The sequence below is a fragment of the Hyaena hyaena genome, unplaced genomic scaffold, assembly GCF_003009895.1.
Source record: "Hyaena hyaena isolate Hyena2069 unplaced genomic scaffold, ASM300989v1 scaffold_411, whole genome shotgun sequence".
NCBI classification, from domain to species: Eukaryota; Metazoa; Chordata; class Mammalia; order Carnivora; family Hyaenidae; genus Hyaena; species Hyaena hyaena.
This window is the reverse complement of record NW_024081040.1, coordinates 341,703-364,939: the sequence shown is the minus strand read 5'-3', so window position 1 is coordinate 364,939 and position 23,237 is coordinate 341,703. Positions and strand designations below refer to the sequence as shown.

The 23,237-nt window shown below is 36.6% G+C and overlaps 1 protein-coding gene across 1 annotated transcript in view; it reads right to left on the bottom strand.

The window, feature by feature from the left end:
• LOC120245181 (ADP-ribose glycohydrolase MACROD2-like) overlaps window positions 1–23,237 on the bottom strand; it is a 174,683-nt gene that overhangs the window by 51,823 nt on the left and 99,623 nt on the right. Inside the window, exons 9-11 of the mRNA XM_039252109.1 lie at window positions 14,127–14,204; window positions 774–848; window positions 422–514 (exon numbers count right to left, since the gene is read on the bottom strand). Coding sequence (XP_039108040.1) covers window positions 422–514; window positions 774–848; window positions 14,127–14,204 — 246 coding nt within the window. The remainder of the gene's footprint in view (window positions 1–421; window positions 515–773; window positions 849–14,126; window positions 14,205–23,237) is intronic.

Below are 23,237 nucleotides of genomic sequence, written 5' to 3'. Positions count from 1 at the left end.
ATAAATTGCTTCCTTAATCACTGCCATATGAAGGACGACGGAAGGAAATCAATACAGAAAGTTTATTGTGTGTTTTAAAGTCATCTCAGACGCTCTAAGGCTCTTATCCATCTAGTCCCTAATTTCGATTTCTTATAGACTTTCTCAATGCTGTAATTTCTAAATTAAATTAAATCAAAATGAATAATAAAAATATCTTCAAACTATTTGGAAGGACAACAACAAAAAACTGTTACAAATATCTTCTTTTGCTACTTCTAGATTATTCTACTCTCACAAGAAGGCTGAGGATGAAAGAAATGTTCATATTCTCCCTTCACAGGCTGTTCTTCCTGGATGATAACTGATGGTTGCATTCTAGGCAAGAGTCCAAAGAAATTGTTTACTCCTGACGGGTCAATTAAAGAGCAATCCTACCTACCTTTTTCACCTTCTTTTTCTTCTTGGTCATCTGTTAGCGGGATCACTTCTGGTGGCTCCACAGTTGTAGCATCTTCTTGGTTTGTTGAAAGCTCTAAATAGAAAGAGCCGGAAGGACACTCAGGGATGTTTTAATTGGAATCACTGAGAGAACACAGTGACTAGAGCAGAGAAACTTCACATTCTTTTTTTTTTCCCTCCAAGTTTTAACAGGCACACAAAGCAGAACACTATCGCCATTCTCCAGAAATCATTGCCTGAAACACGGATGCACACACTCACATGCACGGGATATACAGAAGTCATGGTTCAGTTTCATCTCATTCTCTAACAACACATTCTGGTTTTAATACCTTCAGTTTCCATATGTGAGCTCTGGGACTCCGCCTCAATTTTTATGTCATTCTTCGTTGAATCATGTTCTTGTCCTGTTAAGAACAATGATTGAAAAATAAAAAAATGAAAAAAATGAAACATGAATGACTGTAGCTTTATCCCTGGTTTGAAAAAGCAAAAAATTCAAAAGCCATCTTTTGATCATGCATGGAGAGGCAGAGAACAGTTTTGAACCAATGTGGACATCTTTGCAAATCATCAAATTTATGCTATTTATTTTATAAGAGCTATCTTGACAATTAGGCAAAACCCTCTTCTTTGAACCGACTGGTGTAATTGGTATTTAGCTTATCAATGTGCTGAATATTGAGGGGCACAACCTGGAACTTTTGAAATTTTAAATAATTCCTGGGCTGTATGGGTTATCTATACTTAATTTCCCTTTAAGATACAGACATTTCCTGTATTGAGGACTCGTAGAAAATGAAAACACTAGTATTCTCATTCGTCCATTAAATGAGCATGAAAAACATAAGTAATGTGAGCACACAAGGATGTGTGCTCAACCATTCTGTTAGGTCACCTACTAAATATAGCAACGGTCAGGAGAGTGCTCAGCCAACTCTTGATTACTCTAAGGCTGATTATCTAGTAATGATTTTTTCTTCCACACACCCCTGGTTTCTCCACCTTTGTTCCCCCACCCCTGTAGAGTTTAGAATATTTAAGTGCTCATTAAGAGAGGAAATTGAAATCTGTCCATTTGCCTCATTTTAATGAAAGATTTTATGCCGAGGATATTTATTTATTTTTTTTAATGCTGAGAACATTTAACTGTTGATTTAAAAAAAATCCAGAGCTCAAGTTGATTATAGGCAAGAAGGGGATGTAGAGGGGCTTGGGCTTTCCCTGGGCACATCCCTGTGGTAGATGGCACTATTGTTATAACTTGCCCCTACTTCTTCCCATAAGAGGATTCTAGCTCCATGTCTTTGACCATGTGACCTGCAGTGGCCCCTGGGGAACAAGTGTTTGTTCCCACCTCACTGACACTAAGCCAATAGGGTGACTTGGTTTACAAAATGGGATAGCAACACACATGATGGATACTACATTTGATCAGAAGTTTCAAGGTCCATTGCATGTTTCCTCCATCTTTCTTACTCCTAATAGAGTGTGTGCCTTCAGGTTTATATCCTGGAATGAAAACATGTGGAGCAGAACCAAGCAGAGACACAACAAATCTTTGTTACTGTAAGCCAATGGGACTTTTAAGATTATTTGTTACTGCAGCAAAGCTAACTGATACAACTCTTTATAGTTTCCTCTTTAATACAACTCTTCTTAAGCTGCTCACTATATGGCTTCCCCTTGGTTCATGCTCTGCTAGCATGACCTAAAAAAGAAGTTTCTTGACATCACTCTTCTTGAGCTTGATTTTAATCAAAAGGATCTGATAAAATAATTACAACTTTGGCATATTTATCTGTCTGACCACTGAAGCTAAATATCTGAAGCTGTCTTTGATGACCTTCTGTCATCACTCCTAAAATACAATGCAATGGCAAGTTTTGATGATTCTTTAATGTTTCTCTTCTTCCACTTTCCATTTCCCCTGCCCCTTTCCTCATTTAGGGATATATTATCTGTCTCTTGGATCTGTCATTTTCTTCTCCTGTGGTCAATCTTGTGAATTGGTAGCAGAAATATCTTTTAAAACATAGATTTGACCAAGATGTTTCCCCTGCTGATAAATCCCACTCACTTCCATTCCTCTCTATTGCTACTTAAACTATGGTCCCTGATAAGTAACACTGGATTTCAAAAATATAGGAGTTTGGGTCTCATCTCAGACCTAGAGTCCGATTCTGCATTTTAACAAGATTTCAGGGTGTCTGTATGTTCATTAACACTTGAGGAGCACTGGCCCAGAGGATATATGTGTATCTGCAAATTGTTTATCCTATAAAAAAAATGCTAAACTTGGCCTAGACACTTCACGTATATTATCTCCAATGATCACACTAGCCCTGCAACATAAGTATTGTGAGCCCCATTCTGCTTTCAAAATTTTCAACTGGGTTTATCTGACTATACATCCCTTTTTGCTTTCCATTTTGCCTGGAAAATGTCTTTATTTTGCCTCTGAATTTTTGTTTATTTTAATTAGAGAGAGAGAGGACACATGGGGGAGGGTCAGAGATTGGGAGAGAGAGAGAGAATCCAAGCAATCTCCCAGCTGTCAGCATAGAACCTGATGTGGGGCTCAAACTCAAGAACTATGATTCATGACCAGAACCAAAGTCGGTCACTTAACCTACTGAGCACCCCCGCCCCCCAGATGCCTTTGCCTTTTAATTTTTAAATTGAGGAATATATTTGCTTATAGTAAAACACACAAGTCATAAGTATATAGCTTGATGACTTTTCACATACATATATACATGTGTCTCCCTACGCGATCATCATCCAGAACAAGAACACTTCTAGCACTAGTGGCTCCCTCTGTTGGTACCTATGGATACCCCCCATTAGGTGAAAGGTAACAATGGTGTCTGTTTTTGAAATTCATAAAAACAGAACATACACTATATGCTCTCGTGTAGCTTACTTTTTTCACATGTCTTCCTTGAGATTGATCCTAGTTGTTGTATATGTCAGTTGTTTGGTCTTTTTGCATTGATGTCTACTATTCCACTATTTGAATATATTATGTCATATGGATGTTGAATTGTTTTTAGTTTGGAGCTATTATGAATAACATTGCTAAAAACATTCTTGTGTGTGTGTGTGTTGGTGGATATATGTATTTGTATCACTTGGGTATAAACCCAGAAGTGAAATTGTTAAGTAAGAGACAACACATGTTTGGCTTTACTAAATCCTGACAAATAGCATTCTGAAGACTTTGTTTCCACTTTACACTCCCACCAGAAATGTGTGAGAATTCCATGTGTGCCCTTTCTCCTCTAGACAATGTCGTGATACTGCTAGTCACAAAATTCTTTAATATGGAGGAGACACCTGTGCAAAATCTTTTCCCCAAAACCCATTTCCACTCTTTTCACCTTTGGGTATCATATTAAGTGATGATGCCACACTATCGGTCACTTATTTTACAAATATTATGTGGTACAAAATGGCCGTTATATCTGGTGTTGGGAGTAGATCTTAAATAAAACAGATACAATACTTATCCTTAAAATACATAGTTGCAAGGAAAAAGGCACTAAATATGCATGAAGTTCTTTCTAATAAGATGTGAAACAGAATTCAAATTTATGAAAAATTCACTTTTAGCAGATTTTCAGTTCACAGGAAACTGAGAGGGATAACTACTATATTGAACAATAAAATTAAGACCAAAGTACTCTTAAATAGAACAAGTGAAATGAGATAAAATTTGATGAGGTAAATGTTAAATTCTAAAATCAAGCTTATAAATTCAGCTTCAAGGAATGGGATGGGAGGAAATCCATCCTATTTCTTTTTTTTAATGTTTATTTTTGAGAGAGAGAGAAACAGAGCCTGAGTGGGGGAAGGGCAGAGAGAGAGACACGCACACAGAATCTGACACAGGTTCCAGGTCCCGAGCTGTCAGCACAGAGCCCAACATGGGGCTCGAACTCACAAACTGCGAGATCATGACCTGAGTCAAAGTTGGATGCTTAACCAACTGAGCCACCCAGGAGTCCCTTATCAATCCTATTTCTGATAAAACTAGAGCCACAGGTTTTGCATTCTAGTTTTATTCTAGATAAATACTGGATAGATAGTAGAATGGCTGGATGGAGAGAAGGATTATATCACATAGAAAGTGAAGGGGATTTCTCAATTTATTTTCCGGCAAACATCTTGCCTGGATAGCTATTTCAAACGAACAGGGGACTTAAAAAATGAAACATACGGGGCGCCTGGGTGGCTTAGTCGGTTAAGCGTCCGACTTTCGCTTAGGTCATGATCTCGCGGTTCGTGGGCTCGAGCCCCGCGTCCCGCTCTGTGCTGACTGCCAGCTCAGAGCCTGGAGCCTGTTTCAGTCTGTGACTCCCTCTCTCTCTGACCCTCCCCTGCTCATGCTGTCTCTCTCTCTCTCCTAGAAATAAATAAAAACATTAAAAAAAATGAAACATAAAAAAAGAGGAGGATTATATTGTAACAGAAAAATATTTTTATAAAAGATATATTCAGAAGAACAAAAAACACATACAGTGTTTTTGTGTTTGCAAAGAACTGATAAATAAGGAAATGAAAAGATGGATTGAATGAAGAGGATAGATATTGTCTGAGTCAATATGAAAAATCTACAAGCCTAAAAGCAGAATGACAGCATTAGCATCAGCGGTGGATGTCCTAAAAAAGAATAAACACTAAGATAAATTAATGGTTTAGAAATCAAACTTCTTAATTAAAATTCACTAAGAAAGCCAAAGTTAGGGAGCAAAAGGAAACAAAAAGATGACAAATATAGAGAACAGAAACTAGCAATAGAATTTCTAATTTAAGGATTTGAGGAAATCTAAGCAGCAACATTTTTTTATGTGAGAGTAACCATTAAAAAACACATAATGAGGTTTTAAAAGACTGTAGAACATAGAATATGGCTTCATTTTTTGTAACTAGGTACTCATCAAATGTGCCCTTATTCATGATAATATTCCCATTCATATCAATGGGAACAAAAACTAGGAAGGCTTTATCTCAAATGTTAACACTGAATCTTTGAATGGTAGGTAGGATTTTAATTTACAGGATTTTTATTTTGCTAACCTGCATTTTATATTTTACAACAAATGAATATAATATAATAATAATAATAATGAAACAATTTAGACAACAGAGAAAAATGCTTTCCATGATATCACAGAAGAAAAATTTGTAACCAAAAGATGTTTGTGTCTAGCTAAATCCAGTTACTTTTGCTCAGTGTCTATTCTATTTGAACTCTAAAAAATACTTGAAAAATTCAGCTGTTGAGTAGCTCTTTCTTCTTGAATGTCTCTTTTTTTAAATGCCTATTTATTATTTATTTTTGAGAGCGAGTGAGTGAGTTGGGGAGGGGTAGAGAGAGGAGAGAGAGAATCCCAACCAGGCTCTGCTGTTAGCACAGAGCCCAACACGGGGCTGGAGACATGAAATCATGATGTGAGCTGAAATCAAGAGGTGGATGCTTAACTGACTGAGACAGCCAGGTGCCCCTGAATATCACTCTTTTTTGTCTTTTGGTCAAATCGCCTATCATCCGTTCTTTCTATATCCCAACCTAGTCACCATTTTCTAAATTTTTTTTTAGTTTATATATTTTTAAGACAGAGAGAAACAGAGCATGAGTGAGGGAGGGGCAGAGAGAGAGGGAGACACAGAATCCGAAACAGGCTCCAGGCTCTGAGCTGTCAGCACAGAGCCTGATGCGGGGCTCAAAGCCCCAAACCGTGAGATCTGACCTGAGCCAAAGTCGGACGCTTAACCAACTGAGCCACCCAGGTGCCCCTAGTCACCATTTTCTAAACCCATTACTTTATTTCTTGCCTTTGTGTCCACTTAACATGTGTTCTCACTGGTTGAAATACCCTGTCCCATCCCTTCTATCTAGTAAAAGTCTCCTCACCTTTCAAAACTAAGCTAGTGATTTACTTTTCTTTGTGATATTCTCTGAATCACTAGGCAGGATCAATCATTTTCACATTTTTGCTTATTGTTTTTTGCTCATTAATCTATTTATTATTTTCCTTATCACACTTTAATATAGTTGTATCTGTTTGTCTCTTACTGGGTTATGAGCATTGTGAACATAAAAATTGTGCTTTATTCATATTTTCCTTCCCAGCACCTACTGATAAGGAGTGATCAATAAATGCCTGTTTAATTGGCTGTCCATTATTGTACTCATCAATGTCTGCAAGTAGTAATTCTGGAGTGTAACTATCTATTGCACCCTTTAGCAACAAAGTAAGTGCTGTATACTGTATTTATTGCAAAGAACCCTGGAAGAAGAATTCAAAGTTTTAGGCAAATCACATCTTTGGGCTTCAGTTTCATTATCTATTTATTCTTAAGGCTGCAAAACTAGATAATTTCCTAGATTCCCTCTATCTTTGGCATTCTATGAGGATCTATCTCCTGGTGATGGTTCTAGTCATCATTGATGTGTGTTTATTAGGTGGATGATATTGAGAGAGAACATTCACTGAGTGAGCCGCATTCTCTATCACTGTTGATATGGGGAACCAAACATCACCCCTACTACTAGTTCACTGCTGGGACTGTCACCTCATCATTCGCAATCTGGCTTTGTCTGTACAATGAAGGGAAAGAGTAGGGCATTCAAGGAATAAAAGCAGACACTCTGTATTCCTGTGTGTCTCCATTTCCAGTACCCCACTTGACTTATCTTCAGAAGAATTCAATCAGGGATAGGAAGACCGCGTTCATCAGAGCCTGGGTATCTACTAATAAGGAGGGGACTGCCTGAGGTGGCAGCCTAAGGCTGTTGATAAATGCCAGGAATTTTCCCTTTGACTAGTAGGGCCTGGCACTTCACTTTGAGGGTAAGAGGCCATTGCAAAATTCTTCCCGAGTGTTTCTCTCCCCCTGCCTTTTCACTTGTACCCACTCTTGATCTGTTTCACCTGTGAGCTTTACATATTTTGGAAATCTTCTCCTGAAATGGAAATACATATATTTTCTTCTTTCTAATTTTTCTGAAATAAAGCCAGTAAAAAACACGGGGAAAGAAAGAAAGTGCACAACTTTGAAATTCAAGAATAATCATATTAGCTCATTCATTCCTGAACCAAGTCAAGCCTGGGTATATTATAAGAAAAGGATGTATGTGTGAGCTCCCAGCCTTGCACCCAGGCCTGCTGTGTGTTAATGATGACTCCAGGGGTCTCCCGCCCTTCTGCCTGTCTCTGCAGTGTACTCAGACAGTCCACATTCCTTCCATCTTGCTTTCTTGACCCCATGGGGGCAAGCTTTATGTTTCCCTCTCCACATTCAGTCTAGTTGAATTCCACCCACTGTCCTCTGCCTTAATCCCTCCTGGCAGAGGAAACAAAGGAACATAAAGGATCCCACAGTTCATATATATATTTTTATACAGTGAACTCAATCATCCATGCTAATGGGAGGGGACTATTAGAACAGATAATCCAAAAATCCTTTCACTTTCCTATAGAAATAGATCACGTGATTATTTCTTGGGGCCCTGGTAATTAAGTTTGGCTGAAGCTAATGCTTTAAATAATTTGCATAAAAATTGTCTGGGGCCATCAGTCTGGAACTAAACATTTCTAGAGGATAAACCTAAAATCACTCTGTAAATGGGCTGTTTCTGAACAATAGTAACAAAAGTATAGTTTTATTGTTTGCAGATTATTATATGCTAGATCTTCATAAGAACAAAGACTTTGATTCTTGGATGCTTGTCTTAAAGATAATGGAATTTGTGTCCTTTTGTTAAACTGGAAACCTGATTGTGGTTAATATTCAAAATTTTATGTTTACCATGTCTAAAAATACCCCAGTTTCAGAACAAAAGTTAAACCTAGATTAGTGTGAATTTGATTGTCTTCTAGACACACTTCATCATCTCCTGGGGCCAAAAAACCTTACTTTCCTAATGTAAATTATTTCTGAAATTATTGTTTCTTGCAGTTGCGAAAGAATTGTTATTTCCTCATGGAACCACTGAAAAGTACATATGTGTTGAGCATGATGAACAATTTTATAAACTATAATTTATAGCTTTATGACTTTGTCACTGTTAATATTGTAAACTGTGATCTTTCTTGTGTGTATACATATGTAGATATACACTGTGTATGCATAAGTGTGTGCAATGAATAGTTTCGTAGGTACATGTCTCCCTATCTTGGTGGATGTTACTATAAGACAAATTCCTAAAACATAGTTCTTGGAAAAAGCTTGAACACTTTACTTTTTATTGGATTTTGGCAAAATTGTTGGTAAGGAAGTTACACTTTCAGTTCCCACCCATGGTATGTGAACATGTTTGGATACCCTATTCCTACCAATTCTCTGTATCATCAATCCTACTTAAACTTACCTGACATTCAAAAGGAGAAGATACTGAAATCATGTTTTATTTGCATTTCCTTAAGTAAGAAAGAGATAGGTCATTGCTTCATATTTATGACTATATTTCTTATTTTGTAAATTCTAATTGAATCCTTTACCTGTTTTCCTCTTAATTTTTTTTCTTACTGAATTATGAATTCTTTTTTTTCTTTAATAAGAAAATTGATTCTTTGTTCTTTTGGCCAAGTATACTTTTCCTTGAAGTTTTTCTTTAGAATTTGATTACAATCTTTATCATGTCAAAGTGGGTATATTCAAATTTAGTCATTTCTTTTTTTTTAATGTTTATTTATTTTTGAGAGAGAGAGAGAGAGAGAGAGAGAGAGCATGAGTGGGGACGGGGCAGAGAGAGAAGGAAACACAGAACCCGAAGCAGGCTCTGAGCTGCCAGCACAGAGTCTGACACAAGGCTCGAACCCACGAACAGTGAGATCATGACCTGAGCTGAAGTCGGATGCTTAATCAACTGAGCCACCCAGGGGCCCCTAGTCATTTCTTTTATGACATTTATCCACCTATGCATACACATATTGCAGATACATATATGTATACAATCATGTGTTTATGTGTTTTATTTACAGTTCAAAAAGCAGTTCTTATTTCAAAACTAAAGAAAATTCCCTTTAGTCTTTTAGTCTAGTATTTTTAGTTTTATTTTCACATTTTATCTTTGGTCCTCCTGTAATTTAAGTTGGTGTAAGGGTTAAGTTGGGATTCAAGTGATTTTTCTAAATGGTCAACTAGTTGTCTTAATGTAATTTATGGAGTTATCTTTTTTTAATGTTTATTTTATTTTTGTGTGAGAGAGAGCCAGAGCATGAGTAGGGGAGAAGCAGAGAGAGAGGGAGACACAGATTTCAAATGAGGCTCCAGGCTCTGAGCTGTCAGCACAAAGCCTGATGCGGGGGTCGAACTCACAAATTGCAAGATCATGACTTGAGCCAAAGTCGGACACTTAACCAACGGAGCCACCAGGTGCCCCTGGAGTTACCTATGTTTGAAATGTCAGCCTGAATATTTACTAAAAACCCAGATCTACTTGGGTCTATTTCTAAACTCTTTATTCTGTTTCATTGATCAACTTGTCTATTCCTACAGTAGAACTACACTGCTAATCACATTTTTCAAGATTCCTTATGATTTTTAGTCTATTTATTCTGTCATTGACTGAAAATATTGTATCTGTGAATTCCCCATTGAATTTCCAAATAGCAAATTTTATTCATATCATATCATCTGGCACATAAAAATCCATCATTGTTATATTAAATCTGGGACTTACATTTTTATTGATATAAAATGACCAACTCTTTCTTGCTCAAGACTTTTTGCTAGAATTCTAACTATATAGATTCTAAAGTAGTTTCTCAGGTTTACTTTTCCTGTTCATGTCCTAAATATACCTTTTCTGACTCTATATTTTTAAACCTTTACTATTTTTAAAATTAATTCAACCCGACCAGCTTTTACACTTAATAAAGGGACCTAATTATATTCCCTGTCATAACTAGTTTCCTGAATTTCTGTTGTTTTATTTGATATATTGTGCTTCTCTTACACTATTTATTTTGTTATTATTCACATTATTGAATATATTCTTATGTTTGGTATGATCTTTCTGGGAAATTTAGAGAGTATGATCTTCCCTTAATTCTGTTGTGATTTAATTCTATTCGTGATTATCGTCAAATTTTTCAAACTTATATTGTCACAATCTATAGCAGAGTAAGATTTTTAGTTTTTGGCTGAAGTCAGCATTTTGTGCAACCCTCCCCACCATAATCTTTGCTTTATAAACTCTGACATTGATACGTCTTTTGTCTCCCTCTTTCCTATTTTCTGCCTTCCTTCCTTCCTCTTTTAACTATACTCTAAAGAGGCAACAAGCATACAGAAGTTCACAACCAATCTAGACAGCTCAGTTAAATAACCATCCAGCCAGAAGCCCACCTCATGGGCCAGTCAGAACCTCCTCCCTAATCACCAACATTTAATCAGCACCCTAACTCAGAGTAATCACTACTTAGATGTTCTTTATCATTTTCCCACTCAAGCATGCCTCTTCTAAATAGTATTGTCATCTTTTCCTGCTTTTTGAACTTGATATAAATGATATTGTACCCTCTGTAGGCTTCTGTATGTTTTTAATTTAACATTACATTTGTGAGATTCAGCCATGTTTTAACCTGTAATTTTAGTTCGTAGTTTCCAACAAGACTTCTGCTTCATCTTTATATTTATTTTTCTGTATGAAACTTGCCTTTTTCTTCTGATTGTTTTGAAATTCTTCTGTTTATCACTGGTGTTGAGCAAGTTGATCATCATGTACTCAGTATTTTCTTTATGTTTCTTGTGATTTGGGGTTGTAGAACTTGGCTATGCGGGTTCACAGTTCTCATCAGTTTTGAAAATTTTCAACTATTTTTACTTCAAGTTTTTTTTCTCTCCCTTTCCAATGCTTGCCTTCAGAGATTTCAATTTATGTATATTGGAATTAGAATCACCTTTCACGTTCTTTGTAGTTCACTGATGACCTTTTCATAGTTTTCAGTCATTTATTCTCTGTATTCCAATTTGGATAATTTCTATTGCTACATCTTCAAATCCACTAATCTTTTCTTCTGCAGTGGTTAATCTGCCATTATTCCCATCAAGTGTAATTTTCATCTCTAGAAATTCAATCTGGGTCATTTTATGTCTTTAATATCTCTAATTAACGTAAACTCCTTCTTTTAGCTTTCAGAAGATGTGGAATACAATTATAATACCTTTTAACATGGCTTTTCATATTAATTATGCTATCTATGCCATATCTGAATTGATTTATATTAACTGATTTTGCTTCTCTTATAGGTCATATCTTCCTGCTTCTTATCAAGAATTGGTATCATTGATATTTATTTAGGCTTATCAAATAATTACTATTTACCTTGCTTGTAATTCTTTTCATTTGTTCCTTCTAGTACATTTGTGAGAGATTTTATCATTTTCTCCTCTCTATTTGTTCCCTTCAGCATTTGCCATTAATTTTTTTTCTCTACTGTTTTTATTTTGGATATATTCTTTTGACCTAAATTATAGTTCACAAATTCTCTTTTATTTGTGTCTAATATGTGGTTAAACCATGAATCTATTCATTACATTCTTCATTTCGGTAATGGCATCTTTCACTTCTAGATTTTCTTTTCGTTTTTGTTCATGTTATTTTCTTTTGTTTTGAATTTCCAGTTCTCAGGTAAATTTTTCAGTCTTGTCTTTATCCCCCATACTAGCAATCATAAAAATTAATTTATACTTTGTGTGCTTTATTTATATACAATCTGTACTTTATTTATATACTTTTTACACTTTATTTTATAATAACTCTAATATTTTCAGCCCAAAAGGGCGAATTTCTCTTGACTGTTTTTAATGTTACCTTGTTTCATTGGGTGGCGGGGGGGGGACTATTATTTTGTATGTGTGTGCTGGACATTATGTTTAACAAATTGTTTTGGTAAATGGTTTGACACCTACAATACATTTTTTTTTTCTCCATTTAATAAATGTTTTACCTTTGTTTTTCTTAGGTGACTACCAGGACTAGCATTCTGGGTTGGTCTTAGTTATATTTGAGGATTGAGATGATTCAAAGCTGGTCACCAGTCTTTCAGAAAGCTGGTCTACTGTGGGTTTATTCTTTCTACTGGGGTACATATCTTTTCGGTTCCAACACAAAAACTAGGGGGTTGCTGTGGTCCCTTGTTCTTGTCAGTGATGGGACTTCAGATACCTTTTGTAGAATCAGCAAATGACCCAAGATAAAAACAGCTTCAAATTCTGAACTCACATCTCTGGATATTTATTTTTTCCCAGAACCTAGTCTGACAATTCTTCACTATCTTGTTAGCTCTCTGTTGCCCTTAAACAGACTCCATAATTTTTGTTTGTTTGTTTTTTGTGGATTTTTTTTTTAATGTTTTATTTATTTCTAGGAGAGAGAGAGAGAGACAGCGTGAGCAGAGGAGGGTCAGAGAGAGAGGGAGTCACAGACTGAAACAGGCTCCAGGCTCTGAGCCGGCAGTCAGCACAGAGCCCGACGCGGGGCTCAAACCCATGAACCGCGAGATCATGACCTAAGCGAAAGTCGGACGCTCAACCGACTAAGCCACCCAGGCGCCCCAGTTTTTTGTGGATTTTTATTGGTGTAGGTTGTCTCATTATCTTCAGTGACAGTAACAGTCTGAATTATTTAGACTTTCATTCCTGAGAGCAGAAGTCTTTCCTTTTACTTTAGCATTTTGAAACAACACACTATAATTTCCAAAGATAAAAGCAAAAATTTAATTAAGATATTCTGATATTAATTTTGAAGCAATTATTTCAACGTTTTCATACATTTAATGAGTCTCTTATCATATAGTCGTTTCCAAATGAGCCTTTCTCAGGCTTGACTTTTTCCTTTCTTTCTATATTTATTATTTTTGCACAGGATTTCTGTTAGTTTATTCAGAAAGGATACTGGAGTGGTGTATTTTCTTAATCTATGTTTTCCTGAGAAAATATTACTCTTGACTTCATGCATGAATAATGACTTCACTAAATATAGAAACTGTGTCCTTTAGAGCAATGGAAATGTTACTCCATTTCATCTAGTATTTAGAATTGCAGAAGAAGAAAGCAGATGCTAACCTGATTTTGGTGACTTTGTTTGTAACCTGATTTTGATTTTCCAAATGCTTTAAAAGGCTTTTTTTTTTTTTAAATCACTTATCTTCAGAAATTCCATGAGGCTTTGCAGATTTCTGTTCTTATTTGAGTTTTTAGTAACTTGGCCTATAAACACGTGTATCCTTGTGCTTTGGGTGGAGGAACTGGTTTGCATTAAGAAAACCTTTTTTTCTGTTATTTTTCTAAAGACTGTTTCATTTCCATTTGTTCTAGTCTCTCTTCTTGGTATTCTGAGGATATGTAGATTCAGTCTCCTAGATATATTCTCTACATGTCTCACATTTATTATCATTGTTGTTATATCTTCATTTCTGTAGTTGCAAACCTAGTGCCTATAGAGTATAGGCAAGTAACAAAAATAAATAAATCTAGCCTGGTACAAAAGTAAGTGATGGGGATTGTGGAGAGCAAATTTCCCTTCCAAACTTGGCAGGTACCAATCACTTGATATTCATAGCTAATAAAATATAACCAGATTCCATTATTGCCTGAGAGAAACTAAATTTTTTTTAAAGTAGTATTTTTCAGTAGGAAAAAAAAAGAAAAAGGAGCTCATAACTTACCATTAGGATGATCTTGGTCACACACAGAATGATCTGTTACTTCATTGTCTTTTGTAATACTGTTGTCCTTTGCAGAATCTGACACAACAAACGAGCAAAACCTCTAGTCAGCATATTTTTAAGCTTATTTATTTATTTTGAGAGAGACAGAGAGCACATGTGGTGGAGGGGCAGAAAGAGAGGAGAGATAAAGAATCCCAAGCAAGCTCCACACGGCCAGTACAGAGCCCAATGCAGAGCCTTAACACACAAAGCCACAAGATTATGACCTGAGCCAAAACCAAGAGTCAGATGCTTAACCAATTGAACCACCCAGGCACCCCTATTCAGCATTTTTAACTAGGAAGTAGAGCAGCTTCCAGCACTGCCATGATAGCTCTATCTTTGGGGAATGGAATTTGTTATTTTTAAAAAATATCATTAAAAGACCTACATGTTTTCATCAATAAATAAGCCATCCTTAAAGTACTGTGTAAGATGTTTGTACAGAGTTTACAAAAGCAAAGAGGGTAGAAATTTGATTGGGTCATCTTTTTGCAACAAAGAACAAAATGTAAGCAGGCTTTGTGTATTAGTGAAAGTCTTTGGAGAATTGTGCAAAAGGATATGAAAGGAAGGCAAAGTAGAGGAGATTAAAGGAACATCAGTTTTAATGTTCTTAATGCTTCCATTACTGCAATTGTTCATATATGAGAGCTTTGAGTCCTTGAAAAAAGCTAAATGTAGACCTTTGAAATCCAGTTGTAATTAAGTTCATCTTCCTGAGGAACTCTACCAGTAGAACAATAGCAAAGGAGAATGCAAACCTTCTGTTGTATGCAAGTTCATCTTCTCCCTTCTATAGCATATTTAAATATGAGGTCAGTGTAAATTCATCTTCTTCTATTATATGATATACTTACAAGAAATAACATGGCCCACTAGATTTCAATGACTATGGACTCTTGCAAGACTATGCAGGACTCCTTGTTGGATATTTGAGGCTTCTCTGTAGGCTCTTTAGAAAGCCATTGGAAAGAGCATGTGGTTGTGTCAGTGGGAAGATAGAAAATAGGTCTTTCATTCATTCCAAAAACATTTATTAAGAGCCAACTCAATGCCAGACACTTCTTGAGGCTGGGGGGGCGGTTAATTGTAATTGACTTTGCTCCCCTAGAGGTTACAATCTAGGGCATATTTTTCATGCAGCTAAAAGGGTGGTAATAATCTAAATATATCTAAAAGCCATGAGCTGATCTTCCATGCATATGGCCATGGAAAAAACGTGATGGCAGACTGACACGTGTTTTACAAATGGGCTCTCTACTGAGTTCACATTGCTCCATTGAGTTACAACTCCGAACAGAGCTGAATCAGATGGAATAAATCATTTTCTCTTTGTTTCCTTATTCCTTTTCCCTTTCTCCCTCCCCACACTAGGAGATAGTTTTAAACAATATGGTTTAGAATATTATGAGAAAGTTTGTTTCTTGAACCTGCCACAAGCAACATTTGATGGACAAGTGAGAAACCTGGGTAGTTAACATCTGATTTGAATTTAATAACCAGTGAAGCAAGTATACACCCAAAGTGTATGATTTTAATTAACTGCAAATAATTCCCCCAAGGCAAATGTTTAATTATCTGCACAGCTTCTTATTTCTTTCTGAGACTGACAATAAATTCCAAAGTCCAAATCTGGAAGCAAAACTGAGGATAGACACACTTTCCAAAGAATTTTCTCACTCAAGTCAAATTGTTTTAAACCAGCTCCCATTAAACATGTTTTTTTTAAATTTTGGCTCTAACATGTGGATTACAAAAAAAAAAAATCCTTGAATACTTTCTTCCACATTACCACCGAAAGTGAACAATGATTTTAAAAAGGTACTATATAAATCAGGCTTGATTTTAATTTTGGAAATTTTATTTGTTTATAGAAAATGGCATCATTTGATGTCTTGGGCAACACTCATTTCCCTCAACATTAATGTTTTAAGATTATCCAAGATTTTGCATGGAGTTAAAATGTATTTGTTTACATTCCACAATAATTCATTATGCTTTATAATTTACATAAACATTGTGTTTCATGCACTAAATATTATATAACAAATGTCTTTTAAAAAGTGATTTACATTGAGTTTATCGGCTTATGGTCTAATGATTCACATATGATGGATGATAGTATTTGAAAAATTAATCTCTGGACTATCACCAAAATCTGTGTCTCTAGCAAATTAATTGACCTTTCAGTTTCAATTTCCTTGGAGAACTGTTTTAACATTGCTAAGGTGCTTTCTGATCTTATGTGCTCTGATCTATAGGTAATGTATTTCATTGAATCTGAGACACCACCAATTGTTATTTTCACTATTATATGGGTTAGAAAAAAATGCTACCAAATGAACTATGATTAACACACTATTAATTTAAGAATGTGTCCTAATTTTAGAAATAAAATATATAAAACACTATATATATATATATATATATATATCCTCGAACTGCATTCTGGGTGTACACAAATACATGTCTTTATGTGATGGCAAGGATTTCCTATCAACATGACCCATCACCAAACTCACAAGTTAATTTTGGTTTGTATTTGAAATGGTGGCACCTCCACATACAACAGTAAAGCAGGATGACAGCTGTAGGACCATGACAGCATCCACACATGACCAGGTGGCCAGGAAAGACTATTTCCACTGCAGTTTCTCTTTCCAAAGGGCTATTTGAATTCCTAGTCACATGAACCTTGGCAAGATTGGATGTTGAATGTTTTAATCATAGATCCTATTATGTTATACTTAGTTGGGGGGTTGAAATGACAGTGGAGTGTTTGTGTCTAGAGGATGATGAAAGTTGCACTGTATATGTATAAAAATATTATTCATAATGAGAAAGAAAGAAAATACGTCTAGTATATATGGTCACTAAAAGGGTGGATTATTTCCGTGTAAGTTCTATAAACTACCCTCAAAAAATGTAGTGATAAATACTAAATTCTTGCAGTACCTTGGATTCATCTTATTTAATTCTAAAAATTATCATGTGGTAATGTTCAAAAAATGTAAAAGGGTTATCACCTAATTCTGAGATTCAGTCAATGTTATTTTAATAGCTGAGAACTGGAATTAAATTTATATGTAGATTCAGACTTTCAAAATCTTTAAGGTCAATGTTCTATTAGAAAATTTTTTCAAGTGCAAATATTAAGTTGAATATTCAAACCAAAGTTCTGAAGACAGATTATCTTCTAACAAGAATAAAAAGATATACTTTCATAAATTAAAACAAAATCTCCTCAATTAGGAAGTTGAGAAGGTTTAAAAGCGTGTTTAAAATAGATTAAAATAAAAAAACATAAAACAGAAATTCTAAAAAGTAGGTCATTTTTAATACAGTCAATTACACATGTCTATACAGAATAGTACATGTATAGATTGAAGATGTGACGGCAAATGATGAAACTATTGAATTTTTAATAAACATATCTAAACTATAAATTAAAATAGATGCTATCTCTTCTGCGAATGTCCCCTTAACAACAAAAGTTCTTAACCCTTGAATATACTCTAGGGGTCCACAAACCTTTTTGAATTGATATGTAAAATGTGTACATATATTGTTATACATTTCTCTAGAAGGAGATTGCTTTCATCATACTCTCATAGGGACCCATGAACCCAGCAAGGTTAAAAATGTACACCTTGATGCCAGTGACACTGTTACTTTACAAAAGATTTTCAAGATTATAATTGAGAATTGTCTACAGAACTTGATGCCCACCCCATGAATTTATAAGTGATGTCTCTTGAAATCCTAAGGTAGATTTGACTTGAAGAAATAGCCAAAAACATACACAGATGTGTTTAATAAGTGAAGAGGGCAGACCAGCTGGTAAACAACATTTTGCATCAAAATTAGAAATGACTATAAAGTACAAAATGGAACGATGATTCACAGTCTTTGAAAACATTTTCAGGTCAGGAGATGTGTAAAATAGGTAATCCCTGACTACTATTTAGAATTGCGGCAGGAGTTCATGTTGGTGTAAAAGTTCCAAGGAGTCTGAACAAAATAAATGTTATTTACAAACACCTACGCCTGAACTATCTGCTTTGTAGCGTGTAAACACTCATACACGAGTCTCCTACCTTGATGCAAAAGTTGCACGGAAACACAGTTACCTGGATTTCCTCTGATTTTTGTAAACTGTTTCAATTATTATAGGAAGCGAAACATTTATCCTGCCCTGCTTGTTTGAATCCCTGGTTTATTATGTGAAGCAATTAGAATAAAGTAGTTTTTCCTCCATCTGAACGGTGTGTTTATCTACAATAAACTAGAGTCTTCACAGCCGATTATGGTCTCACTGAAGCTTTGCAGTGACTATTTCTCTATACAGGGAAAATATATCCTGCAATACATTTCCAGAGTATTCAGATGGTGATGACCTCAACTGTACTTGGTCTCAGTTCGGCTGGATATACAAGGCTGATCTATATTTACCTGAAAAGTAACTGGGTCCATAGGATGGGCCATTGCCCTGAGCATTGGGAGGCCAGAATGAGGTACGATAGGTCATTTATCTTCATTATGCAATCATTAACCCCCATTAAAAGGGGCCAATCATTCTCAGAGTTATGGAATCCAGGTACTAACAGTCTCTGAGGCAAGGCTGAGAAAACTACCATTGTGTACCACTAACTTTGTTTCTATTAGAGACCACATGGCAAATTCCAAACAGTAACTGTGTAAACCAGCTGATTCCTATATTGGAGGTGGTATTTTTCTGCAGGTTGTTTTTGAAAATAAAAGCAAGTAAGAAGATCAATCTTGACAGACGGACACTGGCTTGGGGTTGTGATTCTAGCCTTACAACAACATGCTTCACAACTCTAGGAAAACCCATTCACCTTACATAATCTTGGTTTCTGCACGTAGGAACTGAGGGTGCTGAACCAGATAATGTCTCTAAATACCTTACAAAGCTAATCTGCTGATGTGTCCAAATTATCTCTTTGTTCTGACAACACTTCTCTGTAAATGTTCAGGCTTCCCTCATTATCTGCCTACCTGAGTTGGACTGTCCTCATTCTGAGAGTTTTACTATTTATAAAATAAAGGTTAATGGTGGGGGAAGTAGTGTCATGTGACATCAGTGCCACACTGGTCATTGTTAACTCCGTGACTCGCAAAGAATCATCACAATGTCTAACAGAACAGCTGGGTATGAAGCCAGGCTGGACTATGATGGAAAAAGAAATGCTTAATTACCCTTTTCCATCAAGTTAATTTTTCCCCCTTGGCAATGTAAACAAAGGCAAATCTGCTCTTGTTTCCAGTTGTCTGTGACCTGCTATCCTTGACCTCCATCCTTCAGATTCCTTTCTGATCTTGCCTCCCTCTCTTGCTAAGCTTTTCATAGCAGGATTTCTTGACATCCTTTAAAAAAAAATCTGACCAGGCCACAGGCTTGAGAAGTAGCTACGGTCCTAGGTATAAATCGACTTGGAATTCTATTAAAATGTTCATCTATAAATCAGAGAGTGTTTTATTTATACTTCTTAATTCAATCTGATAACGAAAAGTCTTTGAGAGAACATTCCCTATAGAAGTGATGAGGGCTTTTTGGGTCCTAACTGAGCAGAGTCACAGCCTGACAGCTGGCCCCTACTTCTCAGTTACTTTATTTCATGGAGAAGTTGAGGCAGTAGAGGCAGTCTATCTCCAGATTTATAAATGCTTCAACTTCTAGGCTCTGGTTGTTTTTAGTCCAATGCTTGGGTAGTGTGGCTGGGATGTCAGGACCCCACACTGCTAACAGCCAGACATTTCCCCTACATTCCTAATGGGCTGAGTCAAAACTCACCTCATTGGAGCACAGCTTGTCTTTTTTCCCAAGTGATGTAAAGAGACATGTTTGGAGACTAAGACTAAGATTTGGACCTTTCATGCAAGTTATTAATTTTCTGTGAATATCAAAGAACTGGATGATTTCACCTTAGCACCTGTTTGTTCTTCACATCTCAAAGGATCCACAAGCCCATCCAAATGAAAATAGATGTGCTCACTTTTTTCAGTTCTTTTTTCAATGTCCCCCTGTGCTATTGGATACAATTCTATAATATGAAGAGCTGCAGAGTGGTTCACTCTGTGGATCTACCACAAGCTATTTTACTATTGCCTCTATTCTTGGGCAATCACGTTGCATCCAATTTTCTGCCATTCTAAATAATCCTACGATATTGTGATATTGGATGTCCCAAAGCTGGATTCAGTCCACTTTTCTTTCTCTTAACTCTTCCCACCCCATTCCTATCTCTGAGGTCTAGAGAGCTTAGATCTCTATACCCAAGCCTTATAATAGACCATGTCCCACCAACAGCCCATTGGGATACTCCTGAGATTGCAGTGGATGGTTTCAGGAGATGGGCCCCTTTCTGACACTCTGAGTGAGGGCATTCTTTCCTTGGATGAACCAGAAGTACCTAGAAGCTAATGCCCAACTAGAGACTCCCCAAAGAATTCAAGAGGTAAGACCTGTTTCCTCACCTCTCTGGGAGACAATTTTGAATATACTCTATACTTCTTAGAGAAATGGAGCCCCGTTCCCCTTAGCAGTAACCTGCTCATTCATGTACCCTCTTGTGGCTGTCTTCCCCTCCCTGACCTACTTCCTTATGCCTCACACGTGCTTCCTGAGACCACCTCTCAAATAAACCCTTTGTCCCCATAACCTTGTCTCAGAATTTTGCTTTTGGAGAACTCAAACTAAGATAGACAAGATATTCACTATCAGTCTCTTGGCAGAGATTCACTGAAAGAGAAGGGAGGAGCCACAGGCCATGGGTGGGGTGGAAGAAAGAAGCGTAATGAGCAACAGGAAGAGGGAAAGAAGGTAGGAAATCTTGGATGCTCCTTGAGTGGACAACTCTTTGAGGAGTTTCCTGAGTCTCTAGAGGAACTGCCTGAGCTGCTGTTGACTCCAGGTGATCCAGTTCTTTGGGATGATGAAATGGTTTCTTCACTCACTGACTTTCCTACCAATGGAGGTCACCTCACTGTGTGTCACTTCTGCACAGCTCATGACAGTTTGACTTTACCTCCTTTGTCGTGTTTGCAAGTTCATTATATAATCTTAACGTTTACATGTACACTTTAAACATTTCTAAAGTGCCTTTTACAAATGGTACTTTTAGAAATATGGTGTTCTTTTAGATCCATTTTTTAAAACACTTGCCGTTTTAGGTGTTTCAAATGTACAGCACTCTCATGAACCTTGTACACAGATTGAAAAATACTGAACCAAGAAACTTAGAGAAAGTTAAAGAGGGGAACAGCCTGGTCATGCAGAATAAAACAAGTTCAGTAAATTTCATTTCCAGATATGACCCTGGTGGGGGAAAAATCAGGTGACATCTGGTATTACAGGAAATGGGGTATATAGAGGCATTTGTATGATGAAGGCAATGTTTTGCCTCATAAACTGAGAAAAATGTGTTAAAACAAAATACTGCAAAATGTGATTTTATGAGGACCTTGGGAAGTATACTAAGGATTAACTCAGAGTGGCTTTTTTATTTCTAGGAAGAAATAATAATAAGATAATTTATTTTAATTCACTAGTATTTTACACTAGATTTAACTGTGAGTTCTAGAAATTATTATAATTGTTTTTTTTAATGTAATGACTGACTATATTAGTCTGCCTGGGCTGCCATAACAAAATACCATGGACTGAGTGGCTTAAACAACAGAATTTTTTTTCATTGCTCTGGAAGCTAGAAGTCTAAGATCAAGGTACTGGCTCATTTAGTTTCAGGTGGCAATGCTTTTCCCAGTTTGTGGAAGGCTGCCTTCTTGCTGTGTGCTCACATGAATCAGTGTGTGCGCATGGAAAGTCAGAGATGGAGATCTCTCTTTCTCTTCTTAATAAAGTCACCACTCCCAGAATGATGTATCCACCCTCAGGACCTACTGTCAAGCTAATAACCTCCCAAAGACCCCACCTCCAAATACCATTGCAGCGGGGACTCTGGCTCAACATATGACATTTGTGTTTGGGGAGCATGCAAACATTCCCTCTGTAACACTGACATGTGCATTTCGGGACTTGTATGTTTGGATGATTCATGTAACTTTTGAATGTTGGCCATTCACGTCAGTATCCCTGTTACAGCAGAACAACGTCTCAACTTGGATGTGGAGATGCACTTTTCTCTAAATGCATGGTTCCCTTTCCCCATCTCATTCTCTCGAATTAATTTTCATTGATCCTTAAACTGCATCAAGCAGTCACTCGGCGATAAAGCAGTGATGAGGGAATCTGGGGTGATGTCCAGAGCAAGAACTGGCATTTCTACCAGCTAATCAGAGTGGACATATCTACTAGGGCAGGGTCCTGGAGTCTGCTGCCTTGTCAGGGATGACACGATGATAGTGAGAATTACTTGCAAAAGAGAGGAGTGTGGTCACTGTTTGCCAAACACCATGTAAATATTTAGGCATTTTACAGGCACTTGCAGCAGCACCAGAATGTACTGGTAGGTTTCAGTTCTGCTTACAGTACAGAACTATATTGATGAGTTTCCAGAAAAGATAGAATAGTTTCATAACCAATAATCTCTGATGATCTCATACTGGTGGAAAGAACGAGAATTAACTTTTCTGTTACAGACCGAAAGACTCTACAATGTAAGGACTGAATAGTTCTCAAACACACATTGTGGTCACATGTTACTTTGGGGCCTTACCTGATAAAGCACCACAGCCAATAGAATCAGTGCACACTTTAGGTTAGTAGTGTCTCTGTCTGGTATACAGCACCCTATCCAGGCCAGCATCACATCCCTTGCCCCTTCGCTATGCCCACACTATTCTAGTGTTCCCTAGGTCACTGGTAAGGAAAACACGTCTGGTCAGGGGAACTGAGTGAGTAGATGAAGATGATGGCCTGATGGCTGTCTGTGAGATTCAAGGGGACACCTTCTATTCTACTCAGTCACTCATTGTTCCTAGAGAAGCATGCCATTCTTTTTGGGACTTGAAACTTCTTTTTTTTTTTTCTTTTTTCTTTTTTTTCTTTCTTTTTTTTTTTTTTTTTTACAAATAGTTTTTTTT